This window comes from Bombina bombina, chromosome 11 (assembly GCF_027579735.1).
Source record: "Bombina bombina isolate aBomBom1 chromosome 11, aBomBom1.pri, whole genome shotgun sequence".
NCBI lineage: Eukaryota > Metazoa > Chordata > Amphibia > Anura > Bombinatoridae > Bombina > Bombina bombina.
This window is the reverse complement of record NC_069509.1, coordinates 125,668,357-125,688,916: the sequence shown is the minus strand read 5'-3', so window position 1 is coordinate 125,688,916 and position 20,560 is coordinate 125,668,357. Positions and strand designations below refer to the sequence as shown.

Below are 20,560 nucleotides of genomic sequence, written 5' to 3'. Positions count from 1 at the left end.
TGATATCTATGGAATGCAGAGGTTGAAACGGAACCCCTTGAAGAACTTTAAGAACTAAATTTAAACTCCATGGCGGAGCAACAGGTTTAAACACAGGCTTGATTCTAACTAAAGCCTGACAAAACGCCTGAACGTCAGGAACATCCGCCAGACGCTTGTGCAAAAGAATAGACAGAGCAGAAATCTGTCCCTTTAAGGAACTAGCTGATAATCCCTTCTCCAATCCTTCTTGGAGAAAAGATAATATCCTGGGAATCCTGACTTTACTCCATGAGTAACTCTTGGATTCACACCAATGAAAATATTTACACCATATCTTATGATAGATTTTCCTGGTAACAGGCTTTCGAGCCTGAATTAAGGTATCAATGACCGACTCGGAAAAACCACGCTTTGATAAAATCAAGCGTTCAATCTCCAAGCAGTCAGACGCAGAGAAATTAGATTTGGATGTTTGAAGGGACCTTGAAGTAGAAGATCCTGCTTCAGCGTCAGAGTCCATGGTGGAAAGGATGACATGTCCACCAGATCTGAATACCAAGTCCTGCGTGGCCACGCGGGAGCTATCAAAATCACTGAAGCTCTCTCCTGCTTGATCTTGGCAATCACACGAGGGAGCAGAGGAAATGGTGGAAACACATAAGCCAGGTTGAAGGACCAGGGCGCTGCTAGAGCATCTATCAACACTTCCTGGGGATCCCTTGACCTGGACCCGTAACAAGGAAGTTTGGCGTTCTGACGAGACGCCATGAGATCCAGTTCTGGTTTGCCCCATAGTTGAATCAGCTGGGCAAATACCTCCGGATGGAGCTCCCACTCCCCCAAATGAAAAGTCTGCCGACTTAGAAAATCCGCCTCCCAGTTCTCTATTCCTGGGATATGGATAGCTGAGAGATGGCAAGAGTGAACCTCTGCCCATAGAATTATCTTTGAAACCTCAAACATTGCCAGGGGGCTCCTTGTTCCCCCCTGATGGTTGATATCGGCTACAGTTGTGATGTTGTCCGACTGAAATCTTATGAACCTGACCGCAGCTAGCTGAGGCCAAGCCTGAAGAGCATTGAATATCGCTCTTAGTTCCAGAATGTTTATCGGAAGGAGTGCCTCCTCCTGAGTCCACAAGCCCTGAGCCTTCAGGGAGTTCCAGACTGCACCCCAGCCCAGAAGGCTGGCATCTGTCGTTACTATAGTCTAATCTGGCCTGCGGAAGCTCATCCCCTTGGACAGATGGACCCGAGATAGCCACCAGAGAAGAGAATCCCTGGTTTCTTGATCCAGATTTAGTAGAGGGGACAAATCTGTGTAATCCCCATTCCACTGACTGAGCATGCAAAGTTGCAGCGGTCTGAGATGTAGGCGGGCAAACGGTACTATGTCCATTGCCACTACCATTAAACCGATTACTTCCATACACTGAGCCACTGAAGGACGAGAAGTGGAATAAAGAACACGGCAAGAGTCTAGAAGTTTTGACAATCTGGCCTTCGTTAGGTAAATCTTCATTTCTACCGAATCTATCAGAGTCCCTAGGAATGAAACTTTTGTTAGAGGTGATAGAGAACTCTTTTCTTTGTTCACCTTCCACCCATGGGACCTCAGAAATGCCAGAACAATGTCCGTATGGGTCCTGGCGATTTGAAAAGTCAACGCCTGTATCAGAATGTCGTCTAAGTAAGGGGCTACTGCTATATCCTGCGGCCTTAGGACCGCTAGGAGGGACCCTAGAACCTTTGTAAAGATTCTTGGTGCCGTGGCTAACCCGAAGGGAAGAGCCACAAACTGGTAGTGCCTATCTAGAAAGGCAAACCTGAGAAAACGATGATGATCTTTGTGTATCGGGATGTGAAGATAAGCATCCTTTAAGTCTACGGTAGTCATATATTGACCCTCCTGGATCATAGGAAGGATGGTTTGAATAGTCTCCATCTTGAAGGATGTGACTCTGAGAAATTTGTTTGAGATCTAAGATTGGTCTGAATGTTCCCTCTTTCTTGGGAACTACAAACAGATTTGAATAGAAGCCCTGCCCCTGTTCCTCCTGCGGAACTGGGTGGATCACTCCCATAACTAGGAGGTCTTGAACACAATGTAAGAATGCCTCTCTCTTTATCTGGTTTGCAGATAAATGTGAGAGATGAAATCTCCCTTTTGGGGGAGAGGTTTTGAATTCCAGAAGATAACCCTTGGACACAATTTCCAATGCCCAGGGATCCTGGACATCTCTTGCCCAAGCCTGGGCGAAGAGAGAGAGTCTGCCCCCTACTAGATCCATTTACAGATTGGTGGCTGCTCCTTCATGCTGTCTTAGAGGAAGCAGCAGGCTTTTTGGCCTGTTTCCCCTTGTTCCAAGCCTGGTTAGGTCTCCAGACCGGCTTAGACTGGGCAAAAGATCCCTCTTGTTTTGTGTTAGAGGAAGTTGAAGCTGCGCCACTCTTGAAGTTTCGAAAGGGCCGAAAACTAGACTGTTTGGTCCTTAATTTGTTGGACCTATCTTGAGGAAGGGCGTGACCTTTTCCTCCAGTGATGTCAGAAATGATCTCCTTCAGTCCAGGCCCGAATAGGGTCTGTCCTTTGAAGGGAATGTTGAGAAGTTTAGACTTTGAAGTCACGTCAGCTGACCAGGATTTAAGCCATAGCGCCCTACGCGCCTGAATAGCAAAACCTGAATTTTTAGCCGTTAGCTTGGTTAAATGAACAACGGCGTCAGAAACAAATGAATTGGCTAGCTTAAGAGCCTTAAGCTTGTCAATAATATCTTCCAACGGGGTTTCAACCTGTAGAGCCTCCTCTAGAGACTCAAACCAGAAAGCCGCAGCAGCAGTGACTGGGGCAATGCATGCAAGAGGCTGGAGACTAAAACCTTGTTGAATAAAATTTTCTTAAGGTAACCCTCTAATTTTTTATCCATTGGATCTAGAAAAGTACAACTGTCCTCGACAGGGATAGTGGTACGCTTAGCTAGAGTAGAAACTGCTCCCTCCACCTTAGGGACCGTCTGCCATAAGTCCCGTGTAGCGGCGTCTATAGGAAACATCTTTTTAAAAACAGGAGGTGGAGAGAACGGTACACCTGGTCTATCCCATTCCTTAGTAATAATTTCAGAAAACCTCTTAGGGATTGGATAAACATCAGTATAAGTAGGTACTGCATAGTATTTATCCAATCTACATAATTTCTCTGGGACTACAATAGTGTTACAGTCGTCCAGAGTTGCTAAGACCTCCCTGAGCAATATGCGGAGGTGGTCAAGCTTAAATTTAAATGTAGACATATCAGAATCAGGTTGAAGTATCTTCCCTGAATCAGAAAAATCACCCACAGATTGAAGCTCCCCTGCTTCAGCTTCAGTACATTGTGAGGGTGTATCAGACATAGCCACTAAAGCATCAGAGAGCTCTGTATTTATTCTAGTCCCAGAGCTGTCTTGCTTTCCTTGCAATCCTGGCAGTTTAGATAATACCTCTGTAAGGGTATGATTCATAACTGCCGCCATGTCTTGCAAGGTATACGCAAGGGGCGCACTAGATGTACTTGGCGTCCCCTGAGCGGGATTTATAGGTTCTGACACGTGGGGAGAGTTAGACGGCATAACTTCCTCCTTGTCAATTTCTTCTGGTGATAAATTTTTTTAAGCCAGAATATGGTCTTTGTAATCTATAGTAAAATCAGTGCATTTGGTACACATTCTAAGAGGGGGTTCCACAATGGCTTCTAAACATAATGAACAATGAGTTTCCTCTAAGTCAGACATGTTTAAACAGACTAGTAATGAGACCAGCAACCTTGGAAAACACTTTAATAACTGTGAACAAGCAAAAATTAAAAACGGTACTGTGCCTTTAAGAGAAAAAAAAAGAATTTATGCTTACCTGATAAATTACTTTCTCCAACGGTGTGTCCGGTCCACGGCGTCATCCTTACTTGTGGGATATTCTCTTCCCCAACAGGAAATGGCAAAGAGTCCCAGCAAAGCTGGTCACATGATCCCTCCTAGGCTCCGCCCACCCCAGTCATTCGACCGATGGACAGGAGGAAATATATATAGGAGAAACCATATGATACCGTGGTGACTGTAGTTAGAGAAAATAATTCATCAGACCTGATTAAAAAACCAGGGCGGGTCGTGGACCGGACACACCGTTGGAGAAAGTAATTTATCAGGTAAGCATAAATTCTGTTTTCTCCAACATTGGTGTGTCCGGTCCACGGCGTCATCCTTACTTGTGGGAACCAATACCAAAGCTTTAGGACACGGATGAAGGGAGGGAGCAAATCAGGTCACCTAAATGGAAGGCACCACGGCTTGCAAAACCTTTCTCCCAAAAATAGCCTCAGAAGAAGCAAAAGTATCAAATTTGTAAAATTTGGCAAAAGTGTGCAGTGAAGACCAAGTCGCTGCCTTACATATCTGGTCAACTGAAGCCTCGTTCTTGAAGGCCCATGTGGAAGCCACAGCCCTAGTGGAGTGAGCTGTGATTCTTTCAGGATGCTGCCGTCCGGCAGTCTCATAAGCCAATCGTATAATGCTTTTAAGCCAAAAGGAAAGAGAGGTAGAAGTCGCTTTTTGACCTCTCCTTTTACCAGAATAAACAACAAACAAGGAAGATGTTTGTCTGAAATCTTTAGTAGCCTCTAAATAGAATTTTAGAGCACGGACTACGTCCAAATTGTGTAACAAACGTTCCTTCTTTGAAACTGGATTCGGACACAAAGAAGGTACAACTATCTCCTGGTTAATATTTTTGTTGGAAACAACTTTCGGAAGAAAACCAGGCTTAGTACGCAAAACCACCTTATCTGCATGGAACACCAGATAGGGCAGAGAACACTGCAGAGCAGATAACTCTGAAACTCTTCTAGCAGAAGAAATTGCAACCAAAAACAAAACTTTCCAAGATAATAACTTAATATCTACGGAATGTAAGGGTTCAAACGGAACCCCTTGAAGAACTGAAAGAACTAGATTTAGACTCCAGGGAGGAGTCAAAGGTCTGTAAACAGGCTTGATCCTAACCAGAGCCTGAACAAATGCTTGAACATCTGGCACAGCTGCCAGTCTTTTGTGAAGTAAAACAGATAAAGCAGAGATCTTTCCCTTCAGAGAACTTGCAGATAATCCTTTCTCCAAACCTTCTTGTAGAAAGGATAGAATCTTAGGAATTTTTATCTTGTTCCATGGGAATCCTTTAGATTCACACCAACAGATATATTTTTTCCATATTTTATGGTAAATTTTTCTAGTTACAGGCTTTCTAGCCTGAATCAGAGTATCTATTACAGAATCTGAAAACCCACGCTTTGATAAAATCAAGCATTCAATCTCCAAGCCGTCAGTTGGAGGGAAACCAGATTCGGATGTTCGAATGGACCCTGAACAAGAAGGTCCTGTCTCAAAGGTAGCTTCCATGGTGGAGCCGATGACATATTCACCAGGTCTGCATACCAAGTCCTGCGTGGCCACGCAGGAGCTATCAAGATCACAGAGGCCCTCTCCTGATTGATCCTGGCTACCAGCCTGGGGATGAGAGGAAACGGTGGGAATACATAAGCTAGGTTGAAGGTCCAAGGTGCTACTAGTGCATCTACTAGGGTCGCCTTGGGATCCCTGGATCTGGACCCGTAGCAAGGAACCTTGAAGTTCTGACGAGACGCCATCAGATCTATGTCTGGAATGCCCCATAATTGAGTTATTTGGGCAAAGATTTCCGGATGGAGTTCCCACTCCCCCGGATGGAATGTCTGACGACTCAGAAAATCCGCTTCCCAATTTTCCACTCCTGGGATGTGGATCGCAGACAAGTGGCAGGAGTGATCCTCCGCCCATTGAATTATCTTGGTCACGTCTTTCATCGCCAGGGAAGTCCTTGTTCCCCCCTGATGATTGATATATGCAACGGTCGTCATGTTGTCTGACTGAAACCTTATGAATTTGGCCTTTGCTAGTTGAGGCCAAGCTCTGAGAGCATTGAATATCGCTCTCAGTTCCAGAATGTTTATCGGGAGAAGAGACTCTTCCCGAGACCATAGACCCTGAGCTTTCAGGGATTCCCAGACCGCACCCCAGCCCACTAGGCTGGCGTCGGTCGTGACAATGACCCACTCTGGTCTGTGGAAGCTCATTCCCTGTGACAGATTGTCCAGGGTCAGCCACCAACGGAGTGAATCTCTGGTCTTTTGATCTACTTGAATCGTCGGAGACAAGTCTGTATAATCCCCATTCCACTGTCTGAGCATGCACAGTTGTAATGGTCTTAGATGAATTCGTGCAAAAGGAACTATGTCCATTGTTGCAACCATCAATCCTATTACTTCCATGCACTGCGCTATGGAAGGACGAGGAACAGAATGAAGTACTTGACAAGAGCTTAGAAGTTTTGATTTTCTGACCTCTGTCAGAAAAAACCTCATTTCTAAGGAATCTATTATTGTTCCCAAGAAGGGAACTCTTGTTGACGGGGACAGAGAACTTTTTTCTTTGTTCACCTTCCATCCGTGAGATCTGAGAAAGGCTAGGACGATGTCCGTATGAGCCTTTGCTTTTGACAGGGACGACGCTTGAATCAGGATGTCGTCCAAGTAAGGTACTACTGCAATGCCCCTTGGTCTTAGAACCGCTAGAAGGGACCCTAGTACCTTTGTGAAAATCCTTGGAGCAGTGGCTAATCCAAATGGAAGTGCCATAAACTGGTAATGCTTGTCCAGAAAAGCGAACCTTAGGAACTGATGATGTTCCTTGTGGATAGGAATATGTAGGTACGCATCCTTTAAATCCACGGTAGTCATAAATTGATTTTCCTGGATAGTAGGTAGGATCGTTCGAATAGTTTCCATTTTGAATGATGGTAACCTGGGAAATTTGTTTAGGATCTTTAGATCCAAAATTGGTCTGAATGTTCCCTCTTTTTTGGGAACTATGAACAGATTGGAATAAAATCCCATTCCTTGTTCTCTTATTGGAACTGGATGTATCACTCCCATCTTTAACAGGTCTTCTACACAATGTAAGAATGCCTGTCTCTTTATTTGGTTTGAAGATAATTGAGACCTGTGGAACCTTCCCCTTGGGGGTAGTTCCTTGAATTCCAGGAGATAACCTTGAGAAACTATTTCTAGCGCCCAAGGATCCTGAACATCTCTTGCCCAAGCCTGAGCAAAGAGAGAAAGTCTGCCCCCCACTAGATCCGGTCCCGGATCGGGGGCTATCCCTTCATGCTGTTTTGGTAGCAGTGGTAGGCTTCTTGGCCTGCTTACCCTTGTTCCAGCCTTGCATTGGTTTCCAGGCTGGTTTGGGTTGTGAAGTATTACCCTCTTGCTTAGAGGATACAAAATTAGAGACTGGTCCGTTTCTGCGAAAGGGACGAAAATTAGGCTTATTATTAGCCTTAAAAGACCTATCCTGTGGGAGGGCGTGGCCCTTTCCCCCAGTGATGTCTGAAATAATCTCTTTCAAATCAGGTCCAAATAATGTTTTACCTTTGAAAGGAATGTTAAGCAATTTTGTCTTGGAAGACACATCCGCTGACCAAGACTTTAGCCAAAGCACTCTGCGCGCCACGACAGCAAACCCTGAATTTTTCGCCGCTAATCTAGCTAATTGCAAAGCGGCATCTAAAACAAAAGAGTTAGCCAATTTAAGTGCTTGAACTCTGTCCATAACCTCCTCATACGAAGATTCTTTACTGAGCGATTTTTCTAGTTCCTCGAACCAGAAACACGCTGCCGTAGTGACAGGAACAATGCATGAAATTGGTTGTAGAAGGTAACCTTGCTGTACAAAAATCTTTTTAAGCAAACCCTCTAATTTCTTATCCATAGGATCTTTGAAAGCACAATTATCTTCGATAGGAATAGTAGTGCGTTTGTTTAGAGTAGAAACCGCCCCCTCGACCTTGGGGACTGTCTGCCATAAGTCCTTTCTGGGGTCGACTATAGGAAATAATTTCTTAAATATATGGGGGGAACAAAAGGTATGCCGGGCCTTTCCCACTCTTTATTTACTATGTCCGCCACCCGCTTGGGTATAGGAAAAGCGTCGGGGGGCACCGGAACCTCTAGGAACTTGTCCATCTTACATAATTTCTCTGGAATGACCAAATTGTCACAATCATCCAGAGTAGATAACACCTCCTTAAGCAGTGCGCGGAGATGTTATAATTTAAATTTAAATGTCACAACATCAGGTTCAGCTTGATGAGAAATTTTTCCTGAATCTGAAATTTCTCCATCAGACAAAACCTCCCTCATGGCCCCTTGAGATTGGTGTGAGGGTATGTCAGAACAGTTATCATCAGCGTCCTCTTGCTCTTCAGTGTTTAAAACAGAGCAATCGCGCTTTCTCTGATAAGTAGGCATTTTGGATAAAAGATTTGCTATGGAGTTATCCATTACAGCCGTTAATTGTTGCATGGTAATAAGTATTGGCGCACTAGATGTACTAGGGGCCTCCTGTGTGGGCATAACTGGTGTAGACACAGTAGGGGATGATGTAGTATCATGTTTACTCCCCTCATTTGAGGAATCATCTTGGGCAATATCATTATCTGTTGCATTACTGTCCTTACTTTGTTTGGACACTATGGCACAATTATCACATAAATTTAAATGGGGAGACACATTGGCTTTCATACATATAGAACATAGCTTATCTGATGGTACAGACATGTTAAACAGGCTTAAACTTGTCAACAAAGCACAAAAAACGTTTTAAAATAAAACCGTTACTGTCACTTTAAATTTCAAACTGAAAACACTTTATTAAAGAATATGTGAAAAAGTATGAAGGAATTGTCTTAAAGCATTAAAAGTATTGCACACCAAATTTCAGAGCTTTAACCCTTAAATTAACGGAACCGGAGCCGTTTTTACATTTAACCCATATACAGTCCCAGAATGAGGCTCTGTCTATAACTAGAAAGGCCCCCATCTGAAAAAGGTGTCCAACACAGTGCCTGCCGTTTTTCTAAACGTTCCCCAAGATTATAATACCAATAATTAGTTAGAATCTGCATAATATGCCTAGTAAAGCAATTGTTTTAGCCCAGAAAAATGTCTACCAGTTTTTAAGCCCTTTTTGAAGCCCTTTATTCTTTTATGTTTAACTAAGAAAATGGCTTACCGGTCCCCATGAGGGGAAATGACAGCCTTCCAGCATTACATGGTCTTGTTAGAAATATGGCTAGTCATACCTTAAGCAGAAAAGACTGCTAACTGTTTCCCCCAACTGAAGTTACTTCATCTCAACAGTCCTGTGTGGAAACAGCAATCGATTTTAGTTACTGTCTGCTAAAATCATCTTCCTCTTACAAACAGAAATCTTCATCCTTTTCTGTTTCAGAGTAAATAGTACATACCAGCACTATTTTAAAATAACAAACACTTGATAGAAGAATAAAACTACAAAAAACTCTTAACCATCTCCGTGGAGATGTTGCCTGTGCAACGGCAAAGAGAATGACTGGGGTGGGCGGAGCCTAGGAGGGATCATGTGACCAGCTTTGCTGGGACTCTTTGCCATTTCCTGTTGGGGAAGAGAATATCCCACAAGTAAGGATGACGCCGTGGACCGGACACACCAATGTTGGAGAAAACAATCACAGAAACTGCAAAACAGTGAAAAAAGCAGTAAATTTTATTAAATTTTTACAGTGTGTATAATAGACTGAAATAGCATTGCACCCACTTGCAAATGGATGATTAACCCCTTAGTTTCAAAACCGGATCAAAAAAACGATATAAACGTTTTTAAACAGTCACAACCAACTGCCACAGCTCTACTGTGGCTCCTACCTGCCCATACAACGACTTTGGAAGGCACAAAAACCCTTTAGAGAGGTCCTATATGTTCAGGGGACTCCTTCAGGGAAGCTGGATGTCTCAAGCTGCAAAAACTACTGCGCAATTTAGGCGCGAAAATAGGCCCCTCCCAACCTGTACTCACAGTGAGAGGGCCTTAAAAAACTATCCCTAGGCAAAATCTAGTCAGCCATGTGGAAAAACTGGGCCCCAGAATAAAGTTTTATCACCAATTTGTAATAAACGTTTATATACCTCAAGCAAACCTTATATCTATTGAGTAATGAGAGTAAATAACAAAAATATTACCCTTTACAGCAAGCATGATACCAGTCATTATTAAATCACTGTAATCAGGCTTACCTTAAATAAATCCGGTATTGTCAGCATTTTCTAGCTTATCATCTCTGTAGAAAAATGTAAAACTGCACATACCTCAGAGCAGGAGACCCTGCACGCTATTCCCCCAGCTGAAGTTACCCATCTCTTCAGTTATGTGTGAGAACAGCAGTGGATCTTAGTTACAAACCGCTACGATCATCAAAAAACCACAGGCAGACTCTTCTTCAACTTTCTGCCTGAGGCTAAAATAGTACAACTCCGGTACCATTTGAAAATAATAAACTTTTGATTGAAGATAAACTACATTAATGCAACACATCTCTCTAGCTACTTCCTTTGTCAAGAGCTGCAAGAGAATGACTGGGAGGTGGCAGTTAGGGGAGGAGCTATATAGACAGCTCTGCTGTGGGTGATACTCTTGCAGCTTCCTGTTGGGAAGGAGAATATCCCACAAGTAATGGATGAATCCGTGGACTGGATACACCTTACAAGAGAAATATAGTTTGTGCATAAGTGAAAGTTGCTTCATTCTCATGGTATTCTTTGTTGAATAGATACCTAGGAATGTAGTTTGGAGCACTATATGGCAGGAAAAACAACACTTATGCTTACCTGAAGTGTATTTTTCATGGTGGTGAGTCCAGTCCTTGGTTTAACTCCTGGGCACTAGGAGGAGGCAAAGATTCTTAAAGCTTAATCCCTCCCACCTCTCTGGTATGCCAGTCTGATATATAACCAAGCAAGAAGTAGTAGAAAAAAAGGTAGGCAAGGACAAAGCAGGGAACATGCGGTACAAACTAGAACTGCTGCCAGAAAAAAATGGGCGGGGCTTGTGGATCTCATCACCATGAAAGAAATGAATTTATCAGGTAAGCATAAATTTGTATAAACTGAGTGGATTACGTTTTTTAAAGGGACATGAAACCCCAATTTTCTTTCATGAATGAGATAGAACATACAAATTTAAACAACTTTCCAATTTACTTCTATTATCAACTCTACTTAATTCTCTTTGTTGAAGGAGCAGCAATACATTACTCAGAGCTAGCTGTCATATATGTGCAGCCACCAATCAACAGCTAACTCCCACCTCCTGAGCCTACCTAGGTATTCTTTTCAACAAGAGAACTAAGCAAATTAGTTAATAGAAGTAAAATGTATGCTCTGTCTGAATCACAAAGGAAAAAATAAGGCTCCATGCCCCTTTAATGTTTTTATGTGTTTTGGTATAATTAAAAAATATATTACAATTTATTCAATAGACACCCTCAACATTTTAAATTTTAATGGAGTATTCTAGAGCAGACCATGTTTACGTATTGTTTCATTTTAGGGAAGCAGATTTCTGCCATCAAAACTCAATAGATTGTGCCAAATAAAATGGTCAATAATCTTCATACAACTAAATCACTATTTGTATTTAGCTGCCTAGGGTACTTTCAATCAATCTAAAGGCCATCTGGCTAGACAAGTCATTCAGTCTATTTGTTATCATCATACATTTTGTTTGCTGCTTTCAAAGCGCCACCACATCTATGGGCCTCTTTCTACTCATTGATCACATTTAGATATTATAGTATAACAGTTAATAAGACAAACTGTCACTGTTTTTGTGCAGTAATGTCAACTGAAATATAAATAAAATAACTAGCCGTATTTCATCACATTGATACAACATGTTATTAAAGAGACAGTCAACTGAAAAAATGTTATTGTTTAAATAACCCATTCCCCAGTTTTTCACAGAAAATATTGTTATATTAATATACGTTTAACCTCTGCGATTACCTTGTATCTAAGCCTCTTCTGACAGCCCCCTGATCACTTGACTTTTTATTTTTTTATCTATTGACTTGCATTTAAGCCAATTAGTGCTGTGTTGTTAGAACCCACGAGCAGGAGCACAATGCTATCTATATGGCTCACATGAACTAGCACTCCCCTGTTGTAAAAAGCTAATAAAAAAGCATGTGATCAAGGGGCTGTCTTTAGTGACTTAGAAACAGACAGACATATAGAGGCTTAAAGGTAATAACGTATATTAATATAACAATGTTGGTTGTGCAAAGCTGGGGAATGGGCAATAAAGGCATTATCTATCTTTTTAAACAATAATCATTTTTGTGTTGACTGTTCCATTAAGAGGCAGTAAAGGTAAGGTATGCAATTTAACACGTGGGTGGTAAAATATACAGACATACCTCGTTTTATTGCGCTTCACAGATATTGTTCTTTTTACAAATTGAAGGTTTGTGACAACCCTGTGTTGAACAAGTCTATTGGCACCATTTTTCCAACATATATACACATAAATACACATGAATACACATGAAAATACATATATACACATATAAAAACACAAATACACATTTATACACACTGTTATACACATAAATTCACATGAATACACAAACACACGAAAATACATATATACACATATAAAACACATAAATACACATGAATACACATAAATACACATGAAAATACATATACAGTATACACATATAAAAACACAAATACACATTTATACACACTGTTATATACATAAATTCACATGAATACACATAAACACACACGAAAATACATATATACACATATAAAACACATAAATACACATGAATACACATAAATACACATGAAAATACATATACAGTATACACATATAAAAACACAAATACACATTTATACACACTGTTATACACATAAATTCACATGAATACACATAAACACATACACATATAAACACAAATACACATGAATACACATGAAAATAAATATACACAGCACCAGCAAAATAATGACTCACTGAAGGCTCAGATGATGGTTAGCATTTTTTTTTAGCAATAAACTATTGTACATTGATTTTTTAGACATAATACTATTGCACACTTAATAGACTACAGTATAGCGTAAATAAAGACTCTTATACACACTGGATAACCAAAAAATGAAGGTGACTCCCTTTATTGCGGTGGTCTGGAACCGCAATATCTCAGAGGTACGCCTGTATTTTAATGCTGGTAACTAACTCTGCTATGGCTATCTCTCTATTTTTATTACCTTTTCAAATACTGCAGGGCCAGCTCGCATCCAGATTGTTTTGCAGGTTCCTCTTTTGTGTCCTGCACCAAACTCTCTTTTTTCAACCTCTTTTCCTCTTTCTTACGTTCTTTCTTTAATTTTCTTTCAAACACTCTGCGCTCTTCTGCAGTCAGTTCTTCAATTTCTGGATATTCTGCAGCTTCCACCTGCTAAAAAAATTAATAATAATTAGTTTGATTTAGTGCAGCACAACTTCTTCATGGGATAGATACACTCTACAGAAGCAACTTATTCATGGGATAGATACACTCTACAGAAGCAGCCTCTTCATGGGATAGATACACTCTACAGAAGCAGCTTCTTCATGGGATAGACACACTCTACAGAAGCAACTTATTCATGGGATGGATACACTCTGCAGAAGCAGCCTCTTCATGGGATGGATACACTCTACAGAAGCAACTTCTTCATGGGATAGATACACTCTACAGAAACAGCTTCTTCATGGGATGGATACACTCTACAGAAACAGCTTCTTTATGGGATGGATACACTATACAGAAACAGTTTCTTCATGGGATGAATACACTCTACAGAAGTAGCTTCTTCATGGCATGGATACACTCTATAGAAGCAGCTTCTTCATGGGATGGATACACTCTACAGAATCAGCTTCTTCATGGGATGGATACACTATACCGAAGCAGCTTCTTCGTGGGATGGATACACTCTACAGAAGCAGCTTCTTCATGGGATGGATACACTCTACAGAAGCAGCTTCTTCGTGGGATGGATACACTCTACATAAGCAGCTTCTTCATGGGATGGATACACTCTACAGAAACAGCTTCTTTATGGGATGGATACACTATACAGAAACAGCTTCTTCATGGGATGAATACACTCTACAGAAGTAGCTTCTTCATGGCATGGATACACTCTATAGAAGCAGCCTCTTCATGGGATAGATACACTATACAGAAGCAACTTATTCATGGGATGGATACACTCTACAGAAGCAGCTTCTTCATGGGATGGATACACTATACAGAAGTAGCTTCTTCATGGCATGGATAAACTCTATAGAAGCAGCTTCTTCATGGGATGGATACACTCTACAGAATCAGCTTCTTCATGGGATGGATACACTATACAGAAGCAGCTTCTTCGTGGGATGGATACACTCTACAGAAGCAGCTTCCTCATGGGATAGATACACTCTACAGAAGCAGCTTCTTCATGGGATGGATACACTCTACAGAAGCAGCTTATTCATGGGATGGATACACTATACAGAAGCAGCCTTTTCATGGGATGGATACACTATACAGAAGCAGCCTTTTCATGGGATGGATACACTCTACAGAAGCAACTTATTCATGGGATGGATACACTATACAGAAGCAGCTTCTTCGTGGGATGGATACACTCTACAGAATCAACTTCTTCATGGGATAGATACACTGTACAGAAGCAACTTATTCATGGGATGGCTACACTCTACAGAAGCAGCCTTTTCATGGGATGGATACACTCTACAGAAGCAACTTATTCATGGGATGGATACACTCTACAGAAGCAGATTCTTCATGGGATGGATACACTCTACAGAAGCAGCTTCTTTATGGGATGGATACACTATACAGAAACAGCTTCTTCATGGGATGGATACACTCTACAGAAGTAGCTTCTTCATGGCATGGATACACTCTACAGAATCAGCTTCTTCATGGGATGGATACACTATACAGAAGCAGCTTCTTCATGGGATGGATACACTCTACAGAAGCAGCTTCTTTATGGGATGGATACACTATACAGAAACAGCTTCTTCATGGGATGGATACACTCTACAGAAGCAGCTTCTTCATGGGATGGATACACTCTACAGAAACAGCTTTTTCATGGGATGGATACACTCTACAGAAGCAGCTTTTTCATGGGATGGATACACTCTACAGAAGCAGCTTCTTCATGGCATGGATACACTGTACAGGAGCAGCTTCTTTATGGGATGGATACACTCTACAGAAGCAACTTTTTCATGGCATGGATACACGCTACAGAAACAGCTTCTTCATGGGATGGAAGCATTCCTACAGAAGCAGCTTCTTCATGGGATGGAAACATTCTACAGAAGCAGCTTCTTCATGGGATGGATACACTCTACAGAAGCAGCTTCTTCATGGGATGGATACACTCTACAGAAGCAGCTTCTTCATGGCATGGATACACTCTACAGAAGCAGCTTCTTCATGGCATGGAAACACTCTACAGAAGCAGCTTCTTCATGGCATGGATACACTCTACAGAAGCAGCTTCTTCATGGCATGGATACACTCTACAGAAGCAGCTTCTTCATGGCATGGATAAACTATACAGAAGCAGCTTCTTCATGGCATGGATACACTCTACAGAAGCAGCTTCTTTGTGGCATGGAAAGACTCTACAGAGCAGCTTCTTCATGGCATGGATATACTCCACAGAAGCAGCTTCTTTGTGGCATGGAAAGACTCGACAGAAGCAGCTTCTTCATGGGATGGATACACTACAGAAGCAGCTTCTTCATGTCATTTATACACTCTACAGAAGCAGCTTCTTCATGGGATGGATACGCTCTACATAAGCATCTTCTTCATGGGATGGATACACTCTACAGAAGCAACTTTTTCATGGCATGGATACACTCTACAGAAACAGCTTCTTCATGGGATGGAAGCATTCTACAGAAGCAGCTTCTTCATGGGATGGAAACATTCTACAGAAGCAGCTTCTTCATGGGATGGATACACTCTACAGAAGCAGCTTCTTCATGGGATGGAAACACTCTACAGAAGCAGCTTCTTCATGGCATGGATACACTCTACAGAAGCAGCTTCTTCATGGCATGGATACACTCTACAGAAGCAGCTTCTTCATGGCATGGATAAACTCTACAGAAGCAGCTTCTTCATGGCATGGATACACTCTACAGAAGCAGCTTCTTCATGGCGTGGATACACTCTACAGAAGCAGCTTCTTCATGTCATTTATACACTCTACAGAAGCAGCTTCTTCATGGGATGGATACACTCTACATAAGCATCTTCTTCATGGGATGGATACACTCTACAGAAGCAACTTTTTCATGGCATGGATACACTCTACAGAAACAGCTTCTTCATGGGATGGAAGCATTCTACAGAAGCAGCTTCTTCATGGGATGGAAACATTCTACAGAAGCAGCTTCTTCATGGGATGGATACACGCTACAGAAGCAGCTTCTTCGTGGCATGGATACACTCTACAGAAGCAGCTTCTTTGTGGCATGGAAAGACTCTACAGAAGCAGCTTCTTCATGGGATGGATACACTCTACAGAAGCAGCTTCTTCATGTCATTTATACACTCTACAGAAGCAGCTTCTTCATGGGATGGATAAACTCTACATAAGCATCTTCTTCATGGGATGGATACACTCTACAGAAGCAGTTTCTTCATGGCATGGATACACTCTACAGAAGCAGTTTCTTCATGGGATGGATACACTCTATAGAAGCAGCTTCTTCATGACATGGATACACTCTACAGAAGCAGCTTCTTCATGGGATGGATACATTCTATAGAAGCAGCTTCTTCATGACATGGATACACTCTATCCAAATATCCATATAGTTTACAAGTAAGAGGTTTAAAGTTACTAGTCCACTCACTGTTATATATGGGAATATATCACATTTTCTTATATGTCCACTGCAATTTTGTTACCTGCCCCGGACTAATGGAAATTTCAATCCATGGCCTAATATAAAGAAGCCAGTGGCTACCTGGCACCTAGGTTTCTTGGGCCCTGATCGAATACATTAGAGAATCTTATTATTGCATTGTTGTTAGCAAATAACTAAATGATTAAACACATAGTTAAAGTCAACTCCTGGGCTGAGAAACAAGGACAACTGCAAATGAGCTAAATACATAGCTAAAGTCAGAACCAGAGCAGCAATGCTGGGATCTAAATGAGCATATCTCGTGAGCCAATGACAACAGACGTATGTCTCAATGTTCAAGTGTGGCTGAGACTAGCACTCCCAAACACCACAAACAACAACATCCCAAAGCAGGGTGCCAGCTACTAGGGGAATATTTTCTACTTCTCAAAGTGTACAAAGTTATTTCAAAAGAAAGTATGCTGCACTCCACAGTAGCAAAATGTCAAGGTAGGTATGCCTTTCAACAAAGAATACCAAAAGAATGTACATTTGATAGAAGTAAATTGAAAAGTCTCTTAAAATTGCATGCTCTGTATGATTAATGATTATTTCATGTGCCCTTAAAAAACAAGGTAACATTATGAATATTTTATTTTAAGAAAAATATTAAAACTGGCAAACTGGTTTTTCCATTTCATTTATGTGAAATGCATCAAACTTACTGATTTAATTTAAGTCACATTCTATAACTTACAGCATAACACATTCACACAATTAATGTTATAACGGCCAGCTTACAGAGATCAATAAACATCTCTTGTCATAGGGATAATTGTACGTGATTAGGCAGCACAAGTCGCCAATCAAAATCCTTTAACAGTGCTATCATATTAGTAAGTTATCTGTATATTCGCTTTACATCCATATATTAAATTTACTGATAATTAATGTAATTAGTATGTATAATCACTTTCCTGTCTACTGACCCTACCAATCATAAAAGAGTTATTTACAGTAAGAGTTATTTACAATAACATTAAAGGCACAATTGTTATATAAATACCATGCACATGACAGAGGAGTGCTAAATCATTACATTCACACATACATACATACATATATATATATATATATACATACACACACATATATACACACCATAGGTGTGCGCACAGAGTGTGCCGGGTGTGAAGCTGAATGACACAACCATGTGATTTTCCCAGTAAACCGACGTTATCTTGGGCCTTTTTTAAAATTTGTAATACTAGCAAGCCTCTCTCCATTAGATCTCCCGCCCGCCTGCTAGACTAGGGCTCCATTCAGGGGCATACTTTGGCCTAGGCAAACAAGGCACTTGCCTAGGGCGGCAGATTGAAAGGGGGCAGCACTTTTTTGTGGCTATATTTGTAAGAAGCTTACAGTTCTTTTAGAAGTATTCTACAGCTATATAATAGGAGATTTTGCCCAAAGAGCTTACATTATAGGGGGTATAATAAGAGACTGCCCATGGAGCTTACAGTTTAGAGGTAGCTCTGAAACTTTATTTTATTCAGCTAGCCATTGCCTTTAGCTTCTTGGCTTTCAGCATTTAGTACTGTTTCAAGAAATCTGTGTTTGAGGTTTTTTATATATATTGCAGAAATAGATAGATGTGTATATGTGCACACCTGTGTGTACATTTATTATGGAAATGCCATTAAAAAAAAAAAATCACGGGGGACGGTTGTGGTACAGCAGAATTTTGAGTGCCTAGGGCAGCACAAAACCTAAATACTCCACTGGCTCTATTAACTCACTGCCATTACTGGAGATGCCATTGTGCTTTAATTTTGTGTGCCTGGTTATCACTGCTAGGAAATGTTGGTATTTTGTGTTATATTTGTTAAGTTCTTCATTTAAAACTTTGTTTAGTTTGGTTTAATTTTCATTAAAATAAATGTCCTTTTTTTCATGTATTTTGTCACCTGAAAAAAATCTCTGGGTGCACACATCAATAAAATCTAATGCAGACGCCTATGTTATACACACACAACATACACAAACACACAAATATACACTGAGACATACATACACACATTATACATACACACAAATATACACACAGACATACACATAAACACAATATACACACACAAATACACACAGAAATATACATACACACACACACAAAACACATACATAGATATATATATATTATATACACACAAATACATACACACCTACACACACACACACACACACATACATACACATATACACACATACACACATACATACACACCTACACACACACACACACATACACACACATACATAAACACCTACACACACACACCTACACACACATACATACACACCTACACACACATACATACACATATACACACATACACACCTACACACACACACACATACACACACACATACATACACATATACACACATACACACCTACACACACATACATACACACCTACACACACACACACACATACATACACACCTACACACACACACATACATACACACCTACACACACACACACATACATACACATATACACACATACACAAATCTACACACGCACGCAAATACATACACAATTTATTTTTTGTGGAAGAGAAATAAGTTATATATGTGGTGATTCTATGACACCAGGCAAGTTAAGTAGACATCTCACTAAACATTTGTTTCACTTTTATCATGTCTTCTATATAAATATATATTGTAATATCATTTAAATAAAGCTTGAAGTATCGACTGTAAAATAATATAAATGTACAGTTAATGACATGAGAGTCCAGCATTAAATGGACATGATTCCAAAACTTTTCTTTTCCATGAACCAGAACATGCAATTTTAAACAACTTTCTCATTTACTATTATCAAATTTGGTTTGCTCTCTTGGTATCTTTTGTTGAAAAGCAGAAACGTAAGCTCAGGAGAATGCACGTGTCTGGAGCACTATATGGCCGCAGTTGTGCAAGAATGTTGTACATTAGCAAGAGCACTAGATGTTCCTGCCTATTTCCTGCCATATAGTGTTCCAGAAACCTACCTAGGTATCTCTTCAACAAAGAATAAAGTAGGAACAAAGCAAATTTGATAATAGAAGTAAATTGGAAACTTTTTAAAAATTGCATGGTCTGTATGAATCACAATATATTTTTTGGGGGTTTCATATCCCTTTAATGAAGCAGGTGTGCCATAGCAGAAATTTGCATTATCAAGTATGCCATAGTGGAAAAAAAGGCTGATACGAACAACTCCCACAGCTCTACTGGAGGCCAGGAACAGGGTGGTTCCACATATTATAATTGAGGTGTTAACAAAGCTAGTAAAAAAAAAAATTGTTTTAATTCATAAAATGATGATGGTCCACAGTCCTCAATAACATTAATACCCAAGCCAATGATCTATGTTACAGAAAGGGTGCGACAATTTTTCTGGCAGTTCCTATTTAGCCGACACAGCGGCCCGAAGGACTTTCCTGTCAAAAGCTGCTTGCGAAAAAACAAAAACATCAAAGCGATAACATTTGGAAAAAGTATGCAGGGAAGACCATGTTGCAGCTTTGCAAATCCGGTCCAAATATGCATCCTTTTTAAAAGCCCACAATGTTGCAACTGCTCTTGTAGAATGAGCTCTGATTACGATTCAAGGCGACTTTCCCATTCCCAAGTAAGCCTTGTGAA

At 40.7% G+C, this 20,560-nt stretch overlaps 1 protein-coding gene across 1 annotated transcript in view; it reads right to left on the bottom strand.

Moving 5' to 3' along the window:
- The window catches only part of C11H7orf50 (chromosome 11 C7orf50 homolog), a 1,120,174-nt gene that overhangs the window by 109,936 nt on the left and 989,678 nt on the right, over window positions 1-20,560 (bottom strand). Inside the window, exon 4 of the mRNA XM_053694438.1 lies at window positions 13,195-13,385. Within this exon, the coding sequence (XP_053550413.1) occupies window positions 13,195-13,385 (191 nt within the window). The remainder of the gene's footprint in view (window positions 1-13,194; window positions 13,386-20,560) is intronic.